This window comes from Canis aureus, chromosome 9 (genome assembly GCF_053574225.1).
Source record: "Canis aureus isolate CA01 chromosome 9, VMU_Caureus_v.1.0, whole genome shotgun sequence".
Classification (NCBI taxonomy): domain Eukaryota; kingdom Metazoa; phylum Chordata; class Mammalia; order Carnivora; family Canidae; genus Canis; species Canis aureus.
In genome coordinates, this window is record NC_135619.1 from 14,914,871 (window position 1) to 14,931,923 (window position 17,053).

The 17,053-nt window shown below is 39.6% G+C and overlaps 1 protein-coding gene across 5 annotated transcripts in view; it reads left to right on the forward strand.

Annotated features, from left to right (window-relative positions):
- Nucleotides 1-17,053, forward strand: part of AKAP6 (A-kinase anchoring protein 6) — a 539,311-nt gene that overhangs the window by 290,607 nt on the left and 231,651 nt on the right. For all 5 annotated transcript variants that reach the window (XM_077908985.1, XM_077908989.1, XM_077908988.1 and 2 more), the window contains one exon: nucleotides 7,539-7,661. In XM_077908985.1, the coding sequence (XP_077765111.1) occupies nucleotides 7,539-7,661 (123 nt within the window). The remainder of the gene's footprint in view (nucleotides 1-7,538; nucleotides 7,662-17,053) is intronic.

Consider the following 17,053-nt stretch of genomic DNA (forward strand, 5'->3'; position numbering starts at 1 on the left):
CATTTCATTTTCTCTTCAATCTTTTTTCTCAAAGCACACACCATATCCTCCCTTCTGTCAATTACTTACCCTGTGTTAGATCTTGTGGGTAGGAACATGGGTAAACGTGTGAGGCAGTGGAATCCAAAGCACCTCTTTTAACTTCTTGGCCTTTTATCTTGAGCCTCTGGGTCTTGGGTGGCACATTAAGTACATAGATAGCTGACTAGGAAAGGTAAATTGCATTTGACTACTATTGTGTAAAAACCTAAATTGGGCATTTCGTATAGGAACTATGTGTATAGGAATTAACCAGAAATGTGAGACTGAATACATATGTCAGTGAATATACGTATAAAATCTCAATGCATTATTTCATTTCTAAGTGGAGTTCTAACTTTTCCAATTATTGGTGCCTAAATAAAGCTTCCTTTTGCCTAGGGTCAGAGGATTGCGATTACTTGCTGGAAGCCATTGTTAATGTAAAGATTGGCTCCAAATCATGTGGCCTATTTCGAAAAGGTAAACCAGATTGTTCTGAAACGTTTGGCTATTAAGGGAGAATCATCCTGTTCAGATGTACTGGTGGCATAAGGAGCTGGGGAAATCCCTGCTGACCTGCAGGCTTAGGTGCTGCCTCCTTCACGTTGCGTCATCGGATCACCTGAGACAGAAGGCAGGGCTCCCTCCTCTGCATGCCCAGAGCAGTTGGTGCCACCTCTCATCCCATGGCTGTGTGAGGACTTTTCTGATCCATCTCCCCTGTGGTCTAGCACAGTGCTGTATGCTTAGTGAATAATCAAAACTTTCTAAGTGAATGAGATAAAAGATCAAAGCAGAACTTATTAATTAGGAATGATTTTTAAAAATCATTTTTTAAGGTGTGCATGGGTGGCTCAGTCGGGTGAGTGTCATCCACCTCTTGGTTTTGGCTCAGATCATGATCTCAGGGTCGTGGCCTCCAGCCCCGCCTCGAGTTCCATGCTCAGCGAGGAGTCTGATTCTCTCTCTTTCCCTTTCCCTCTGTTCCTCCCCTGACTTGCTTGCTCTCTCTCTCTCAAATAAGTGAAAAAATAAAATCTTTTTATTTTAAAAAATCATTTACCAAGTCCTAGTTTTACATCAGACTTTAAAAAAATCTATTTTTCTTGAAATCCTCATGTAAACCCAAGATGGATATTACTGTCCCTATCTTACAGATGAAGAAAATGAGGTTCAGAGACATTAGGTAGCTCATTTGGTTTATGCTGTTAGTAAGAGGTAGATGGAGCCTGGATTCAAATTCAGTTTTGTCTGGTTGCAGCAACTGTTCTCTTAATAATATCCATACTGGTTCATGATGGGAATGTCTTTTTTTCCCCCCTCTTTTAATATAACCTCTTTTGCCCCCTGCAGTTAATCCTCATTTAAATGTTTTTCAATTTCTAATTTCTGCTAGGGTCTTAGACAAATTGTTAGATCAGTTGGCCTTTCATGATTTCATGTGCTGCTAAGGAGGCTATCTGGACTCACATTCTTAGCTCACTACTTTCTAGCCATAGGGCACTGGACAGGTCTCACCTCCCAGAGCCTCAGTCTTCTCACCTGTAAAACAGGTCACAATACTACCTACCTCACAGGGTATTTATGAAGCTCAAATTATCTGTTGTATAAAAATACTTTTAAAAGGTCCTGGCATACATTGAGTGCAGTTTGAGGATCACATATTGTTTCTGCTAGCGTTGTTCCAATGAGATCATTCAGTGAATCTTTGAATACTAAGAAAGGGGTAAATACATTATAATAAAGGTTTAAAAGACTTGACAGTAGAGGCTGAACAATTTTTTCATAAATATAGTGAACTAGTTCATTTTTTCAATGCCCTTCAGTGAGTCCCCATCTAAAGGCAGCTAATTTGATCTAGACAAGGTCACACATCATGCTTGATTTCTTTGTCCACTGAGAAATGAGAATCTTTTTGAGGGTGTACACACATACAGACACACACACACACACACACACACACACACAGTCTAACAACAAGAAGAAATTAGCAGTTGAGGTCCTTGGCTGAACTCCTGAGAACCAAGGGCCATCTTCTCTGTGATGAAACTGAGTCAGACTCATCTATCATTGAGGCACTGATAGAATGGGCTAATTCCAGCGTGTAACTGCCTCACATTTTTGGTTGAAATTTTCCATAGGTTACAAGTGAACTTTACAGTGATTTTTTGCTTGAAAAAAAAAAAAGGTGTATGTTCCTTGCTAAGCGTCAAGCCTCATCAAAGATCTTTCAGAAGAATGAACAGAAAACAGTGAATTTGAAGGGAAAGAACCAACAGCTCAGAGAATTTTACCTCAGTGCCAGGACTGTGGGGCTGAGAAGAATTGTTGCTTCTCTGAGAATACTATTTCTGGACGTTGGTGTGGTGCTCTGAGAGAAACTGACTGTGGAGTGGGATGGGGGTTCAGGCCCCAACTCTGCTAACTCCACCATAGGCAAGTCCCTGACCTTCTTTGGCTCTCTTTTTCCTCATCTGTACATTGACCAGATTCAGCACCACTCTACACACCTGTGACAACACGGCGTCTACTTCCTGTTGTAGATGTCCCCTTTTAGCTTCTTAGAGAAATAGCTTTCAATTTCAGTGTGGTCTAAAAATCATGGAATTCTATGCAAGATGACCCCCCCGGGCTTTCAGTACCTTAAGGCAGAGACCATGTCCCATTCCCCGCTGTCCGTATTGCTGGCTTCTGGCCCCATACCTGATGCAAGGAAGGCGCTCCCTTCTCATTCCTGCTCCATACGACAGCCTTGCTGGAGGGCAATAGTCATACCTCCACAGTTTGTATTTAGCCAAACTAGGTTTGCTGTAGAGAGAAATAGGTAGGAAACTAAATGAAATAATGGGCATTCTTAACCTGTCTTGAGAGTGTAGCTATTTGTAAGACTCGAGGGTAAATTTTCCTTGTGAGTATAATCTTCAAACGTATGTGAACCAGCTGAGGGCTCTAGCAGATTACTTTTTTACAAACCTGAGAGTGTACATTTGCATGCACTTTGTGCTGCTTAGTCTTTAAAGAGATTGATGCCTTAGAAAGTTTAAAAGTAAGATTTTTAAAGAAGCACTTCATTAAGGAACTTTTAAAATGCAAATGATTTGAAAGTGGGGAGTGTGCTGTCAAGTGGTGGTAACAAGGCTGACAGCATTCCATTTTCTCTCACTGTTGGATGACCAACGTGGATCCTTCTGGGTGCGGAATCCTGGCTTGGCTCTAATGAAGAGTTAGCTTATAGACTCAAAACATGTGTCAGATATGAATATGTCTAAGGACCCATGGGAAAGGATACAATTATGGGGGGGTCTGGGAGGACAGGGGCCTGTGGACTGAGTCACACTCCGTGTGCCCCTAGAGAGCTTGGCAGGGGCCAGAGAAGGGTCAAGGAAGAAGGGGCAGAGAGGGACAGTCAGGAAACTGGTGGTAGAGAACAACAGGAAAGAGGCTATGCAGGTACGCAGGTACGATACTTCAGCAGGAGTTTAAACAAGGAAGGCTGTAAGGGGGCCTTTCAGAGATTTGTAATTCAGCCCGTAGCAGTGAGTCGAACATGCAGAAAATGTGCTTTTATGTAGTGCGATGGCAACCTTGGATTGTGTCACGAAGAAAATCTGAGTCTTAAAGTCATCTTGGACTCTCAAAGTATGTAAGTGTGAACTCAGAATGTTAGAGAAACGAACACAGATGGGTCAAATACCGAGAATAATAACAAATTTGGATACAGACAGAATTCTGATTACAGACAGAATATGTTTCACAGAAAAATCCAGGAGAATATTCCAACTCTTTATTGACTGTAAAAAATTTTTGACTATTCAAATTACTTGACTTGAGTAGGCCAGTGCTTAGACATGCTTTATGTCCTACCGAAATTTTTGCTGCATTGATATTTATCTTTTTATTCCCAACAATGCCCGGCAGTGTGCTTTATACAGAGTAGGTAGTTAATAAATATTGGTTAAAGAAGTGGATGAGTATTTGTCATACTAGGTATTTGTCATACTAGGACTTGATCTGCATTACATAATGAATTTTATGTTTTTCCCCATTTTCCTGTGTTGTTATGTATGTTACCTCCTTTTCCTTCACTCACACCACAAAGGACTCTAGCAGAGCTTTGGAGAGTTAGCATCAAATATTTATTGTATGCATCCAAATGTGAGTTCTCCACACACAGCATGGCTCAGTATATAGAGTGGCACTTAGTTGGCCTTTCTAAGGGGCCCACTTCTGATATGGGGATACTACACAGTGCACTGTCCACTACGCAGAACACTGGTGACAGTACACACATAAAGAGGCTGAGAGAGGTGGAAAAACAGCAGGTGACAAAGGTATCAAGAATCGGATGGACTCCGGTTTCATTTGCCTTTATGACCTCTTTATATTTTTGTGGTTACGCCTATTAGCAGGAGGGGAGGTGGAAAGCTAAGAGCTCCCTAAGGAGGGGGTGTTAAGCTTTTTATTATAAGATTATAAGGATTTTCCAGCTTTCTGTTGTGATGGCAACAGAACTTTTTAGCACCGGCAAGAAAAGAGTTGAGAAAAGGTTGCAACCAATGAGAATTGGTGAAGTAGGGATATAATTTAGAGGAAACCCAGAGGGAAGCCTTGACAGGACCTCTGTTTCCTCCGAATCAGATAGCCTTGGTTTTGCTGTCTGGCTAGGCTATGCAGATAGATCATCCAGAAAGGTTCACCTGGGTCCCATGAGTTTGCCTAATCTGCCTCTCATGGATTTCAACTAACTGTGTAATCATGGTTCTGTTAGGAAAACTGTCACACATTGTTTAATACTCGTTGGCTGAGACTAACCTTTTGTGATGAGGTACCCATGCAATCACATATATGCATGTTGCTTAGTTTGCTTGTTTTTTGGAGGAAGAGATTATAAATAGTATATAACTGGTTATATTTCAAATAATGTCTTCTACTATTGGTCTTCTTGGATTTAATCGGTTGTTTCCAAAATAATTTACTTCCTGACTTAATTTTCTCCCCAAACCAATTTACAGATAAAACCACTCAAGTCCAAATTCAATAGTAAATACTATTTAATAATATAAAAGATCATTTCATCTCACCGTTATCAACCATCTAGATTCTGATACTCTGATGAGCTTCCATAGATGGTATTTCTGTAAGTCCATGTAGCCAACAAAGTGTGTCTTAATTTTTCACTGAAATTAGTTATGAGAACATCAAGAATTAGGACTTCAGTTCTAATACACTCTACCCTTGTTTCTGCTCACAGGTTACTGTACACATCTGTAGGGATCTATGGTAAACATCAAGTCAAATAAGAATTTCTGTATTCCGAGTTGTGGGAAGTCTTCCAGAAAGAGGGACTTGGGGAGTGCTGTTTTAAACAGGTGGGAATGCTTGACTGAAGAAAGTGAGCCTGAAGTAACATCTGTGTTAAAAGACCCAAGTACTGGGACACCTGGGTGGCTCAGTGGTTGAGCATCTACCTTCGGCTCAGGGCATGATCCCGAGGTCCAGGGATTGAGTCCCGTATCAGGCTCCCCACAGGGAAGCTGCTTCTCCCTCTGCCTATGTCTCTGCCTCTCTCTGTGTGTCTCTCATGGATGAATAAATAAAATCTTAAAAGACTTAAAAGACTCAAATATTTGAGAGGAAATTAAAAACAAGACAACCCTCAAATCTATGGAAATGTGGAAAAGGAGAAAGAGCAGACAAACTGATACCCTCAACAAATGAGAAAGGGCAAAAGGAATTACTTGGCATGGACTCCTAGCATTTAGAACAAGATACAATATGAGAAAATTAGAGAATAGGATGATTTGGGTGGATCATCAGAAAAATGCCTTTGGCAGGGGAATGTGTTGTGTGAAACCATCCCCGTTGGATATGTTTTCACTTTACCTGGAAGAAATGCTTCTGAGTGATGACCAAAGGAAGCCCCAGTGATGTCATTAGTTTGGAATTGGAGGCTAGGAGTTGAGGCATGTGAAACTACCTCCTCGTTTCCAGCCCTGGCAATTGCAAATGCATAGGCCTTAGTTTCTAGTTAAGATGACCCCAACATGATATTTCTTATTGGCTTTACCAAAGCAATCTGATTAAGGTGGGTTTGCAAAAGAATGGGTGTGATTATCCCCTGACCTTGGCACAGTAGGAATAAAATAGGGTAAGTTTGGATAACATTTAGCAACATGGGAAAACAGAGGACATACTAACACGTGGGATGATTGGCTGAGCTCCTCATGGGCTGAGGACATGCCAGAGCATGATGGGACAATCTGATGGATGCCGTGGGCCTTCATGCCCACATCTCTGCTCTCTCTCCTTTTGACAGACAGGAATGTGTTTCTGAGTGCTATTTGTCAGCTTTTCTCACTTGCCACCATTCTCAGTCCCATTTTCTCTTCTTTTAATAATCATTTTGAGGCCAATCAACTGCTGGGATTAAAGGGTTATAAATCTTAAGACTATTGTTTAGGAGAAAACAGAGGCCTAGCGTCTGAGAAGCATGATAAAGAAAATGAATTTTCGCCTCTTCTCAATTCAGTCTCAGAATATGCTCAGTTAATCATTAGAGATATTAATCAAAATTAATCAAAAGGCAAATCTGAAGAACGGGTTAAGTTTAATAGGGAAAAAACAGCGTCCCAAGCCATTTCAGTGGGCACAAATGCAGCAGCCTGTCCTTGCTCCTGTCGACCTCCAGGTGGTGCTGTTTCCCCAGACATGGAAAGCAGGCGCCCAGCCCCATTTCTTTCCCTTAGGTTCACAACTGGGCTTTCATTTTTTTCAAAATATTTTCCGTTTCTACAGATGTGTTCTTTTAAATGGTCAATAGATTTTTATAACCACTATTCGAGAAATTGCAAGATTATTGTGATTTGTGCTTCTTAGCCGAGAACATTTCTTTATGTTTGGGACACACCCAGACTCAGGTGTTTACGTTTTTGCTCATTGATCCCACCTCCTCTACCCTTCCTTGCTTCTTAGAACCCAGGCTCAGCCACAGACAGTTGGGCTGTCAGTAGAACTCATCCAAATCCCTTTAAACACTTATGTGATTTAAAAATAGATTTGTAGTTCAGTTAAGGCAACTCAACTCCATTGGCTTCTGAGTAAAGAACACCATCTTTCCGGGAATGCTTTTATCCCCCAAAGCCAGCGAGGGTTCCTAGCAGACCTGACCTGATTTTTTTGGTGAGGGGGCACTTGTCAGACACCAGAAATGTTTTGATGATTGGAAGACACGTTTATAAAGACGCCTGACAATCCAATCCAAATTTCTCAGAAAAAAAAAAAAAAATGTTCCTGGGGAAAAGCTGCGAGGGAATCATGCACAGTTTCCTTCCATTTTGATAGATTTCAGTGCCTGGAATAGTGGAAATGCCATTCCACAGTGTGGAACTAGAATGGGAATGGAGTGCTATCAATTTTACCCTCCATGAGGTTTGGAATTTTTAAGATTGGCTTTAAAGAAATGATCAACTAACATGCTTTTCTTGTCCTTTTTTCCCCTTCTCTTTTCTGTCACAAAGGGGTTTGTAAACAAGCTGGATGAATTCATTCAGTGGTTAAATGAAGCCATGGAAACCACTGAGAATTGGACACCCCCTAAAGCAGAGACGGACAGCCTTAAACTGTACCTGGAGACACACTTGGTAGGCAAGACTGTGTTGCTTGTGCTGTTAGTAATGGAAAGATTTTAATGCACTGCTTGTTTGTTTATGGGGGAATATCAATTTTATTTATCAGAAGTCATTATATGCTAATGAAACCAAGTTTTAATGGGGTAAACTGCAAAGGCTGAAAATTTACAGGCATTTCAAGTAATATACTATGAAATCTAAATCCTCCATATTTCAAGCTATTTTTTCAAAACTGTTTCCAGAAAGGTAAGTAATTAACTTAAAAATGTACTAAGTTCCTGTTCTCTAAAGCTGTAATTGAAGGTTTTCTTCTTCTGAAAAAAATAAATAAATGAAAGAGATCATTTTGATGACCATTCTAAGCTTTCTAGAATTCTTGTAAAATTAATGAACCTCTCATTATCAAGAGGGTCTACATTATCTGTTCTACACTGGGTTATTTTAATAAAATATTTAAAACGATGATCTCCATCATTTTTGCTGCTATGTGGTTTTTTCAGCATATAATTAATACAACTGTCATTACACTCGTCCCTGTGCACAGGGAAAATCATGGAGGGAAAGTGGAAAATACTTGGATGAATATGCTTCTGAATATGTTAGAAGCAAGAATTATAGACTGGGGGACATTTGATGAACCTCATGAGGTTTTTACTGAATGCTTCAAATGGCCGATATCAATTATGAAGGGGTGGAAACCAAGTAGTGGAGTGTGATAAAGCATGAAGAAAAAGCACGTTGTCATAGGAAATGAAAATTCAAGCTTTAAGGATCTCATCTTTATTCCTTTCACCGATAGCATAAAATTGACAAAGGCAATGAACACGGATCCTTGGGTACCCAACTGTGGGGTTGATTTTCTGCCCCTCTTACACACTCAGAATTTGGATTGAATAAACATTGTGTGGGAGTCCTACACGTGTGCAAGCTCACAGAGTTCCAGACAGTTCCCTGTGATGTTAAACGAGAGAATGAGAGAGAGGGAGACGAGAGGGGAGAAAAGGGGAAGGAGAGAGAGGATGTTTTAGGCTTTTGGTTTTTACTTTTTGCAGTATGTTTTATATCATTGCAAGTAAAACAGCTTCAAAATCCTATTGCTGCATGAAAATAGCCTTGTAGATGATAAAAGATGACAAAACTATGTGTAAGAGGATGAGTGTATTGCTTCTCTTTTTAGAGACCCGGGTTGATGGTGTGTAAAAATGCCAGTGACCCTAACCACCTCTCTTGTACATGGGTTTTTACATATTGCCCTTGGTACTCAATTCCCTGTTCAGTAGAAACTTGATTTTTTTTCTTTTAAAGAGGGCATTTCATAATAGCAAGATAAAGATATTCAGCGCTTTATAATGTAAATTGTATTAATTAGAATGTCAACTTTTCACTGGCATTGTTCTGACAGAAATTCTAATCTGTGTTTAAACAGGAGTATATGAACTTTATTTCACATTAAGTGTGCTGTCTTAATTTCTCTTGATTTAATATTTTATGGAAAACACACATTTAGTTTTTGAGGTCCCAGAGGGCATGGGGACATGAAGAGGGCTTTAACCCTAGGCTATTTGTTGAAAGCCAGACTAGGAGAGTAGGAACCAGGGTCTCACTTCTCTTTGGGATTTGAGCAACATGGCCTCTTTGTAACCAATGCGCACTCATCATTCTCAAGTCCCCCTTACAGAGTTCCTTTCTTAGTATTGCCGTGTTGGCCTCTGCCTCATTCTAGCCCAACAGTATCCAATAGAACTTTCTGTGAGAATGGAATATTCAAGGTTGCAATGTCCAACATGGGAGCCACTCACAACATGTATCTCCTGAGCACTTGAAATGTGGCTTAAGCAACTGAAGAAATGAATTTTTAATTCTAATTAACTTACATTTAAATGTAAATTGCCACATGTTGTCTGTGACTACTGCATTCTAGCCTTAATCAGTTGCCAAACTCTTTACAGCTGCCCATAATGAATTGCACGTATGTGTACCTGCCTCAAAATGACAGTCTCCTCCGAAATGTGCACCCATCATCCCCTTTGTTGTGGATCTCTACACTAGATCCACAGCAAAGAGTCCTTCTTAAAAAATAACCTTGTTGTTACCTAATGATCAACACTTTCTTGAAATGAGTTTTCCCTAGCATCACCTAATTATATTGGTTGGAATAGAGATAACATAGGAGCATCTTCATCTCTGCTTTGCAAATAGTGAGGCACTATGCTCTCCAGATCTGCTCGGTGAATGCTAAATCACAATCACAACTTTGACTTCTGAAATTATGAATAATGCTGGCTACCAGTTACTGAAGACTCAGTGTGCGTGGATTGGCAGTGATACTTACCGACAATTATTGAGTCACTGCTATACTACGTGCAGTGCCTGTTGCTCTAGATACAGCCTGTTGTTTAAACGTCCCTCAAACAAACTCTGAGTTACTCAGTCTCTGAGGACAATGTCTACCTTGTCCTCCTGATCAATACTGTCATTTATATTTTTTATTGTATTTCCTTACTGTGTTGCTGAGTTAATATTAAGTTATTCTTCTCAAAAGAAGGCAAAGAATGCCTGCCTTCCCATAAAGAGAGTACACAACTAAGCTCAGAGATTTATATCCTTGAATTCAACTTGCATAAGTCATTACTGCTCCTCACTGAGTGGGCAAGTGGTACCTACAAGATTATCCAGTATGTAGAGATAGTTATATGAGTTTCTTTAAACACGAGTTTCTTTAAACACCTCTATAGATTCTATAATTTAACATTAAATCAACAGACATGCAAGCCCCTGAGTTTGGTGTCTTCCATGGTTTAACAATGTGTTAGAAGAACTGGCACCCTGCAGTGATTATTGTAAAGAAAACAAATGTAAAGACAATAACAAAAGTTACACATTTATATTTTGATACTTAATTCAATTATTTTCCATGACGGTAACCAAGGGTTTTTACCAACACAAATCAATTAAAGCTTCACAATACCTTTATGAGAGATATGAAGGAGCCTTATTTTAACTGTAAGAAATACTGTGAAATTGCGATGATACATCAATGATTTTCCATGATAATTAATCATCTGCTTGCAACCTGGCTGCTCCTTTCAAAAAACAATTCCTAGAAAATGACATTCTCAGGGAAATGTCAGTCTGGAAAGGTATTTTGTGAGTATTGAGCATCCCTCTTCTCTGAAAATCACTTTTAAAACAGATTGTATACTTATGCTCTTGGACAGATTCCCTTCTTCCTCACCTTTGTCTACTTTTTTCCTTAAAACAGCTTTATGGTGGTATAACTAACATACAATAAGTTGTATATGTTTAAAATATATACATCTAAAACTTTCAACAAATTGGCAAATGTATACAGCCATAACACCATATTCACAGTCAAGATAGTGAGTATATCCATCACCTCCAAAGGCTTCCTCACCACCCTTTTATAATTCTTTCCTACCTTCTCTCCCGCCTTTCCCTAATTTCTAAATAAGCACTGATCCGCTGTTACTATGAAGATTATTTTGTACTTTTTAGAATTTTACATGAATGGAATCAAACAATATGTGTCCTCTGTCTCTCTTTTTCATCTCCCCCCCCCACCCCCCGATTTCTTTCACCTAGTTTTAGGATGTTGCATGTTTCAACTGCTTATTCATTTTGGTTGCTGAGTAGTATTTCATTGTATAATTTATCAGTTTGTTTATCCTTTCACCTGTTGATGGACATTTAGGTTGTTTCTCTCCTTACCTTTCTTAGTGGCTAAAGAAAGAGAAGTCACAAAAAACTGCATTTTTGACTCAATGCATCATAAATAGAAGCCTCATAGGGGCACTTGGTTGGCTCAGTGGTTGAGCATCTGCCTTTAGCTCAGGTCATGATCCCAGGGTCCTGGGATCGAGTTCTGCATTGGGTTTCCCACAGGGAGCCTACACCTCCCTCTGCCTGAGTCCCTGCCTCTCTCTCTTTCTGTGTCTCTCATGAAAAAATAAATAAAAATTTTTTTTTTAAAGAAGCCTCATAAATAGTTCTGGGCAGACTATTTAGATTTTTTTTCCCCTAAGAGAATTTATAATATCTTCAGACTTAGAGGGCTTATGAGTAAAGCATCAGAGCAGGACAGCAACTTCTCCCTCTAGAGATTTCATTTCATGTCCATATTTGCTTCTGAAAAGATAACTCTGATCTCCCAAGTTGTTTTTATGCATGCCTAACTCACCAAATGGGCACCACGTTGTATAAAACCAGTTGCAGGAAAACAGCAGTTTTTAAATCCATAGCCAATCAGATATCTAGTAGGAGAATGCAAAGTCTATGACACCATAGAGCACAAGGGCATGATTTAAACTTGGGAGATAAATTTGCACAGGCAATACCATGTCATACTGGGCAAACATTAACCAGCCACATAGAAATAACGTTGGAGGAACAATGCTCTTAATTCAGTTTGATGAATAAGAAAACATGGGGAGAAATGGTGATGAAGAGTTCATCTATCCAGCACCTGTGCATGCCAGGCAATTATGTAGGTGCTAGGAATACATGATAAATGAGTTTGGCTTCTTTCTTCCAGGGATTTGCAATCTAAGAGAGATGACCATAGATTAAATGTAGTCATCTATAGAGCCATAAATGGTAAATGTAATATAATTTTGAACAGTAAACTTCTCGTAGGATAAGCAAAGTACTGATAGGAACACAGAGAGAAATTTTTTTTCTTCTTCTTCCTGAGAGTAAGGAAGGCTCAAAGAAATAACTGGATGTAGACCTCATAGGCCATTTGTGATTTTTTTGGATAGAGAGGGGAGGAGAAGAGATGCGAGGAAATTTTATGGGTAAGTTAGGGAGGTGTGGTGAGCCATCTGGTGTGGCTGAAACTGAATTGGGGTCTTGTAGGATTGGGGCTGATGGTGAAGGAGATTGAATGTCTTTTTAATGGATTGAATGTTTCTCTGAGAGCAAAGGGACTCCATGAAGATTTGATTTGATTTTAAAACAGTAGAGTAACATGAATCAACTGTAAATTCTACATGAGGGTAGAGTCAGTTTGACATAGATTAAATGGATGAGGTCCATGGCTTAGAGAAAGGATAACTATGAGCATAATGGAAAATGGATTTGAGTATAGCATTTGAAAGATGCGGTTACAGACAATGTTTATCAGCTTTTTTAAAGGTGTGCGTTTTTTTTTTTTTAATGATGAGTATATGGATGTAACACAAAATTCTAATGGTAAATAAAGGAAAGGGAATAAAAAGGTAGCAAGCCAAAAGTAAGCCTCCTACCTCTGTCCCCCCAGTTACCCATTCTCTGCCTCTGAGGCAACCAGTATTCCTTGGTTCTTTATATTCTTTCAGTATTCAAGGTATTTGAAAACAAATGCATGTGTGTACTTAACTTTGTTCCCTTGACTTATGTTACCAATAATTCAAAAAGAGCAAATGTAGAATTACTTTATCCTTTTGAATGCTGCAGTGTTCCATTTATGAGTATGCCATAATTCACTTAACTAGTTCTATATTGATGAAAACTTGGGTTGCTGCAGTCCTTTTAAAATTATAAACAGTGCCTCAGCGTATCTGCTTGTATATTCATCACATTGCATCATTGTAAGTATATCCTTAGGATAAATACCTTATATATGAAATTTCTGTGTCAAAGGTTATATACATTTACAATCTTTCTGTATTGCCAAATGGTCCTTTATCGAGATTGTACCAATTTATACTCAGCAGGGCATGGAGAATGCCTCCATGTGCACATGCTTGCTATTGAACTGTTATCACGTTGGTGATCTTTATCCCTTTGATAGTTACAAATGACATTTCATTGTAGTTTAGTTTGTATTTCTTGTGTTTTAAGTGGAGTCGAGTACCTCTTCATATTTTTAGGAGTCATTTGTATTTCTTTTTTGAGAACTGTCTGTTCATATTATTAGCCTATTTTTTTCTGTTGGGTCATTGGCTTTTTGCTTCAAGATTTATGGGAGTTTTGTATATATTAAGGAAATGAGTCCTTGGTCTGTGATGTGAATAGAAAGTGTGTTAAAAGGATACTATTTTGGGGATTCTGTTCCAAAAGAACATGGATATCTCCACAGTTTGAGGAATCAAGAGTTCAGGAGATCTCAAGGTCAGGCTGATAAGCATGCAACAGGTCTCTACCCATCTCAAAAGCACGTTCAGATTCCAGCCCTGGAAAGACCAGTGTGCTCCAGGGAGTTTGCTTACCTAGGCATGGGTAGAATAAGACTGAGATCACGGAGGCTGTGGTTGAATGCATGGATGAAGTGATGTCTAACCATGAGAAAACTGGAGAGGAGGTGAGTCAGCGTTAGGTGGTAGGTGGTAGGTAGGTAAGAACAGAGGAGAGGGGATAGATGACAGGGGGATGGATCAGAGTTCTATTTTTGATGTTCTCTTTTAGATGGTCAGAAGCCTCAATGGCAGTGTCTATTTCATCTTTCCTCATCTTCCCTGAGGCAACTAATGTCCTTGACAATAGCACAGTGAGGCCTGCTACCTGCCAGCGGACAGAAATCTAACCAGGACTTGAATATATCGAAGAGTGTGGAAATTGGCAGAAAGCTTCTCTGTGTAGAGTGGGCCCAACGCTCTAGGGCCTTTTGGGGGTGTGTGAAACTAGGGAACGTGAACATTACAAGAAGGATTTGCATGGGAAAGAGGGGACAGATGTTACAAAAGCTTGGTGACCATGGGGGAGCATGTGCTGAAGGTGAAAGAAACTTTGTCTTTCATGCAGCTGCTGACATTATGGAACTCGTTAAAGAAAAACATTGTATTCACTGGGAAAATAATTCAAACCAAAATTCAAATAAAAAAACATAAAAATAAAAGGAAAAAGTCTTACCCTCCCTTGGATAACTTGCATAAACAGTCTGTTCTATATCCTTTTGGACCTCTTTATATAAAGGTGCATACATTTTAAGAATTTTAAAATTCATATTTACATGCTATTCAATGACTTGCTGTTTGTATCTAAAGATATCTCAGACTTCTTTCTGTCAGTGCATGAAGATCTATTACCCATAGCACTTTTAGCAGCTCCTTAATTTTTTATTGAGTGGATGCGCCACAATTTATTTAATCATTCCCATGATGATGGCCATTTAAGCCATGTCCTTATTTATGCTTTTGCAAATAATACTGTAGTGAGCATTCAGGGTTTTTTTTTTTTTTTTTACACATTAGTTGAAATTCTCCTCTTTGTCCCATTAGTGTTTATCTGTAGAAGCATTTCTGGGCCCCCATGGACTGGAAGTGTGTAATAATCTAGGGATGGATGTTGCTACAGGCCTAGAAAAGTGAGTAGAGCCCATGTTTATGTGTGTACAGAGGTTGAGTATGTGTTTATAGGGGTAGCTTGTAAAGCCCACCTTCTAGAACTTGTTCATTTCAGGATTAGTACCTGCAATTTGAGGGGGCTACCACACGGTGGCGCAGAAGCACCAAATCCTGCAGACAGAGTTTACTGTTCTCGGTACCCTTGAAGGGTTTGAAATCTTCCTGTGTCATTAAGTACTTATAAAGACAAACTGGATTAAACTGGTAGTGTTCCTGGCTAATAAAATCTCCACACACTTTCATGCATTTATCACATATATTTAGAACTTCATGTTACATTGTTTTTTGTTTTTTTTTTTTATTAAATAGGTTTCATTTGTTTCGTTAAAAAAATATATACTTCTCGCGGAGTTTTTAGCCATACAAGAAAGTTTCCCCGAAGATGCTCAGCTGTTTTTCTTTTGCTCACCCTTCTATGTCCGCCTCTGCTCCATTTTTCATTGCTCCAAGTTAAGAGATAGAGGATGGGCTTTCCTTTTCCCTACTTCCTGGTGCCCACCTCTCCCTGGCTACCATCCTCTGCTGAGATGACAGGCAGCCCTGGCCCAAGAAAGCCAAGCTTCAGAAGCCTAGCAGCTGCCACTGTACAGCAGCAACTGTATTGCTCAGCTAATGGGAGACTGTCAGTTAGACTTCAAAAGACTGAGCTGTGTGAGTTTGGCTGCCACTTCCCTCAGCCTTGCTGAGCAGAGCTAGTAGCCTCGTAGGAGCTTTGAAGTTCCATTTGCTCGTTCCCCTTGATTCCCATCAGTTTAAGGTGAATAGCTGAGAATTTAGTGGGGAGCAGCATTACTTCTCTTTGGGGGATTTAAAATACTCAGCTCTCAGCCTTGAGTTACTTCCTTTGGTAGCTTGGGAATGGAAAGCTCTGTTGGGAATTCATGAGCATGCGGGCATTTTGGCGTTGATGTGTGGGGACAGGAAGCTCATTTTGGACACGTAGGAGCCCTGGACCACATTCCTTCACTTACATAACTAATTCTGTGCATCTAGGAGACAAATAGTATTGTCTTCCATTTTCAGTTTAAAAGGATTCCTGAACTGTTCAGAGCACCTGGGGATATACTTTGGGCTTGATTCAGTTTAAGGACTTGGGCCGTGATACCCAGCAGTTCTCATTGTTTTGAAAATTGTTGGTGGCTAGACATTTTACTAATTTATTATTTTCTTTATTGCTCTTTTTAAGATGTAATGATTGTTTTACATTAGGATACCAAGGAAACACTCTGTTTATTAAGCATTTCCTATTTAGGGGCTGAAGAGAATATTTGCAGACTGGCTTTGCACTGTGAGGGTTCACGCACAGGCCACAGGACACTGTGTAGACAAAAGCCAGGGTGTGGCCCAATTCTTCTAAGCCAGGGTGCTGTCACCTCCTGCCTCTCTTCTTGTATAGGCCCATGTGCAGATCCCACTTACCTACCAGGTGACATGGAGTTTTGGAATCTCGAAGCAGTTTACTCAATATAAGTGATATTAAAGTTAAGAGTTTCAGGCCTGAAACAGATCTGAAACAGAAAAATGCCTGTCATATCTGCTGAAGATTGTTGTGAAGATCAAATAAACATGTTGTATTTGATGATGCTTTGTTCATTTGGAGGGAATCGTTAGCATTTTTGTTGGAGACCTGAGAAGAATGTGTGGTGTGAGAAGCTCAGGTGCCCCTAGAGAAGTTGGATTTCTCCCTATCCACCCAGACTGTCACCTCCTTGAGGGGATGGCTTGTGTATCTCTTTGCAGTGTCCTCTGACACCCAGCCTTGTATGTGCATAATAAGTACTAAAAATATCTGCTAGATGAATGAATGAGCATTTGTAAGAGCAGTGTTACAACCATTACAGGCAGCACATTGTAACTAGTATTGTAAATCAGCAAACAATAACTGAGAATGTCTGTGAGTTAAATTATTTCCTCTACTATTTCCAAACCAAAAATGGACTCTGGTCACAGAGCTTTCTGGGTATTGTCTGGTATATTTGTGACAATAGAAATGCCTATACAGGGAAAAAATTGGAATGTTTTTTCCTGTTTTCAGGATGTAATTCATTCCCTTTGGCAGAA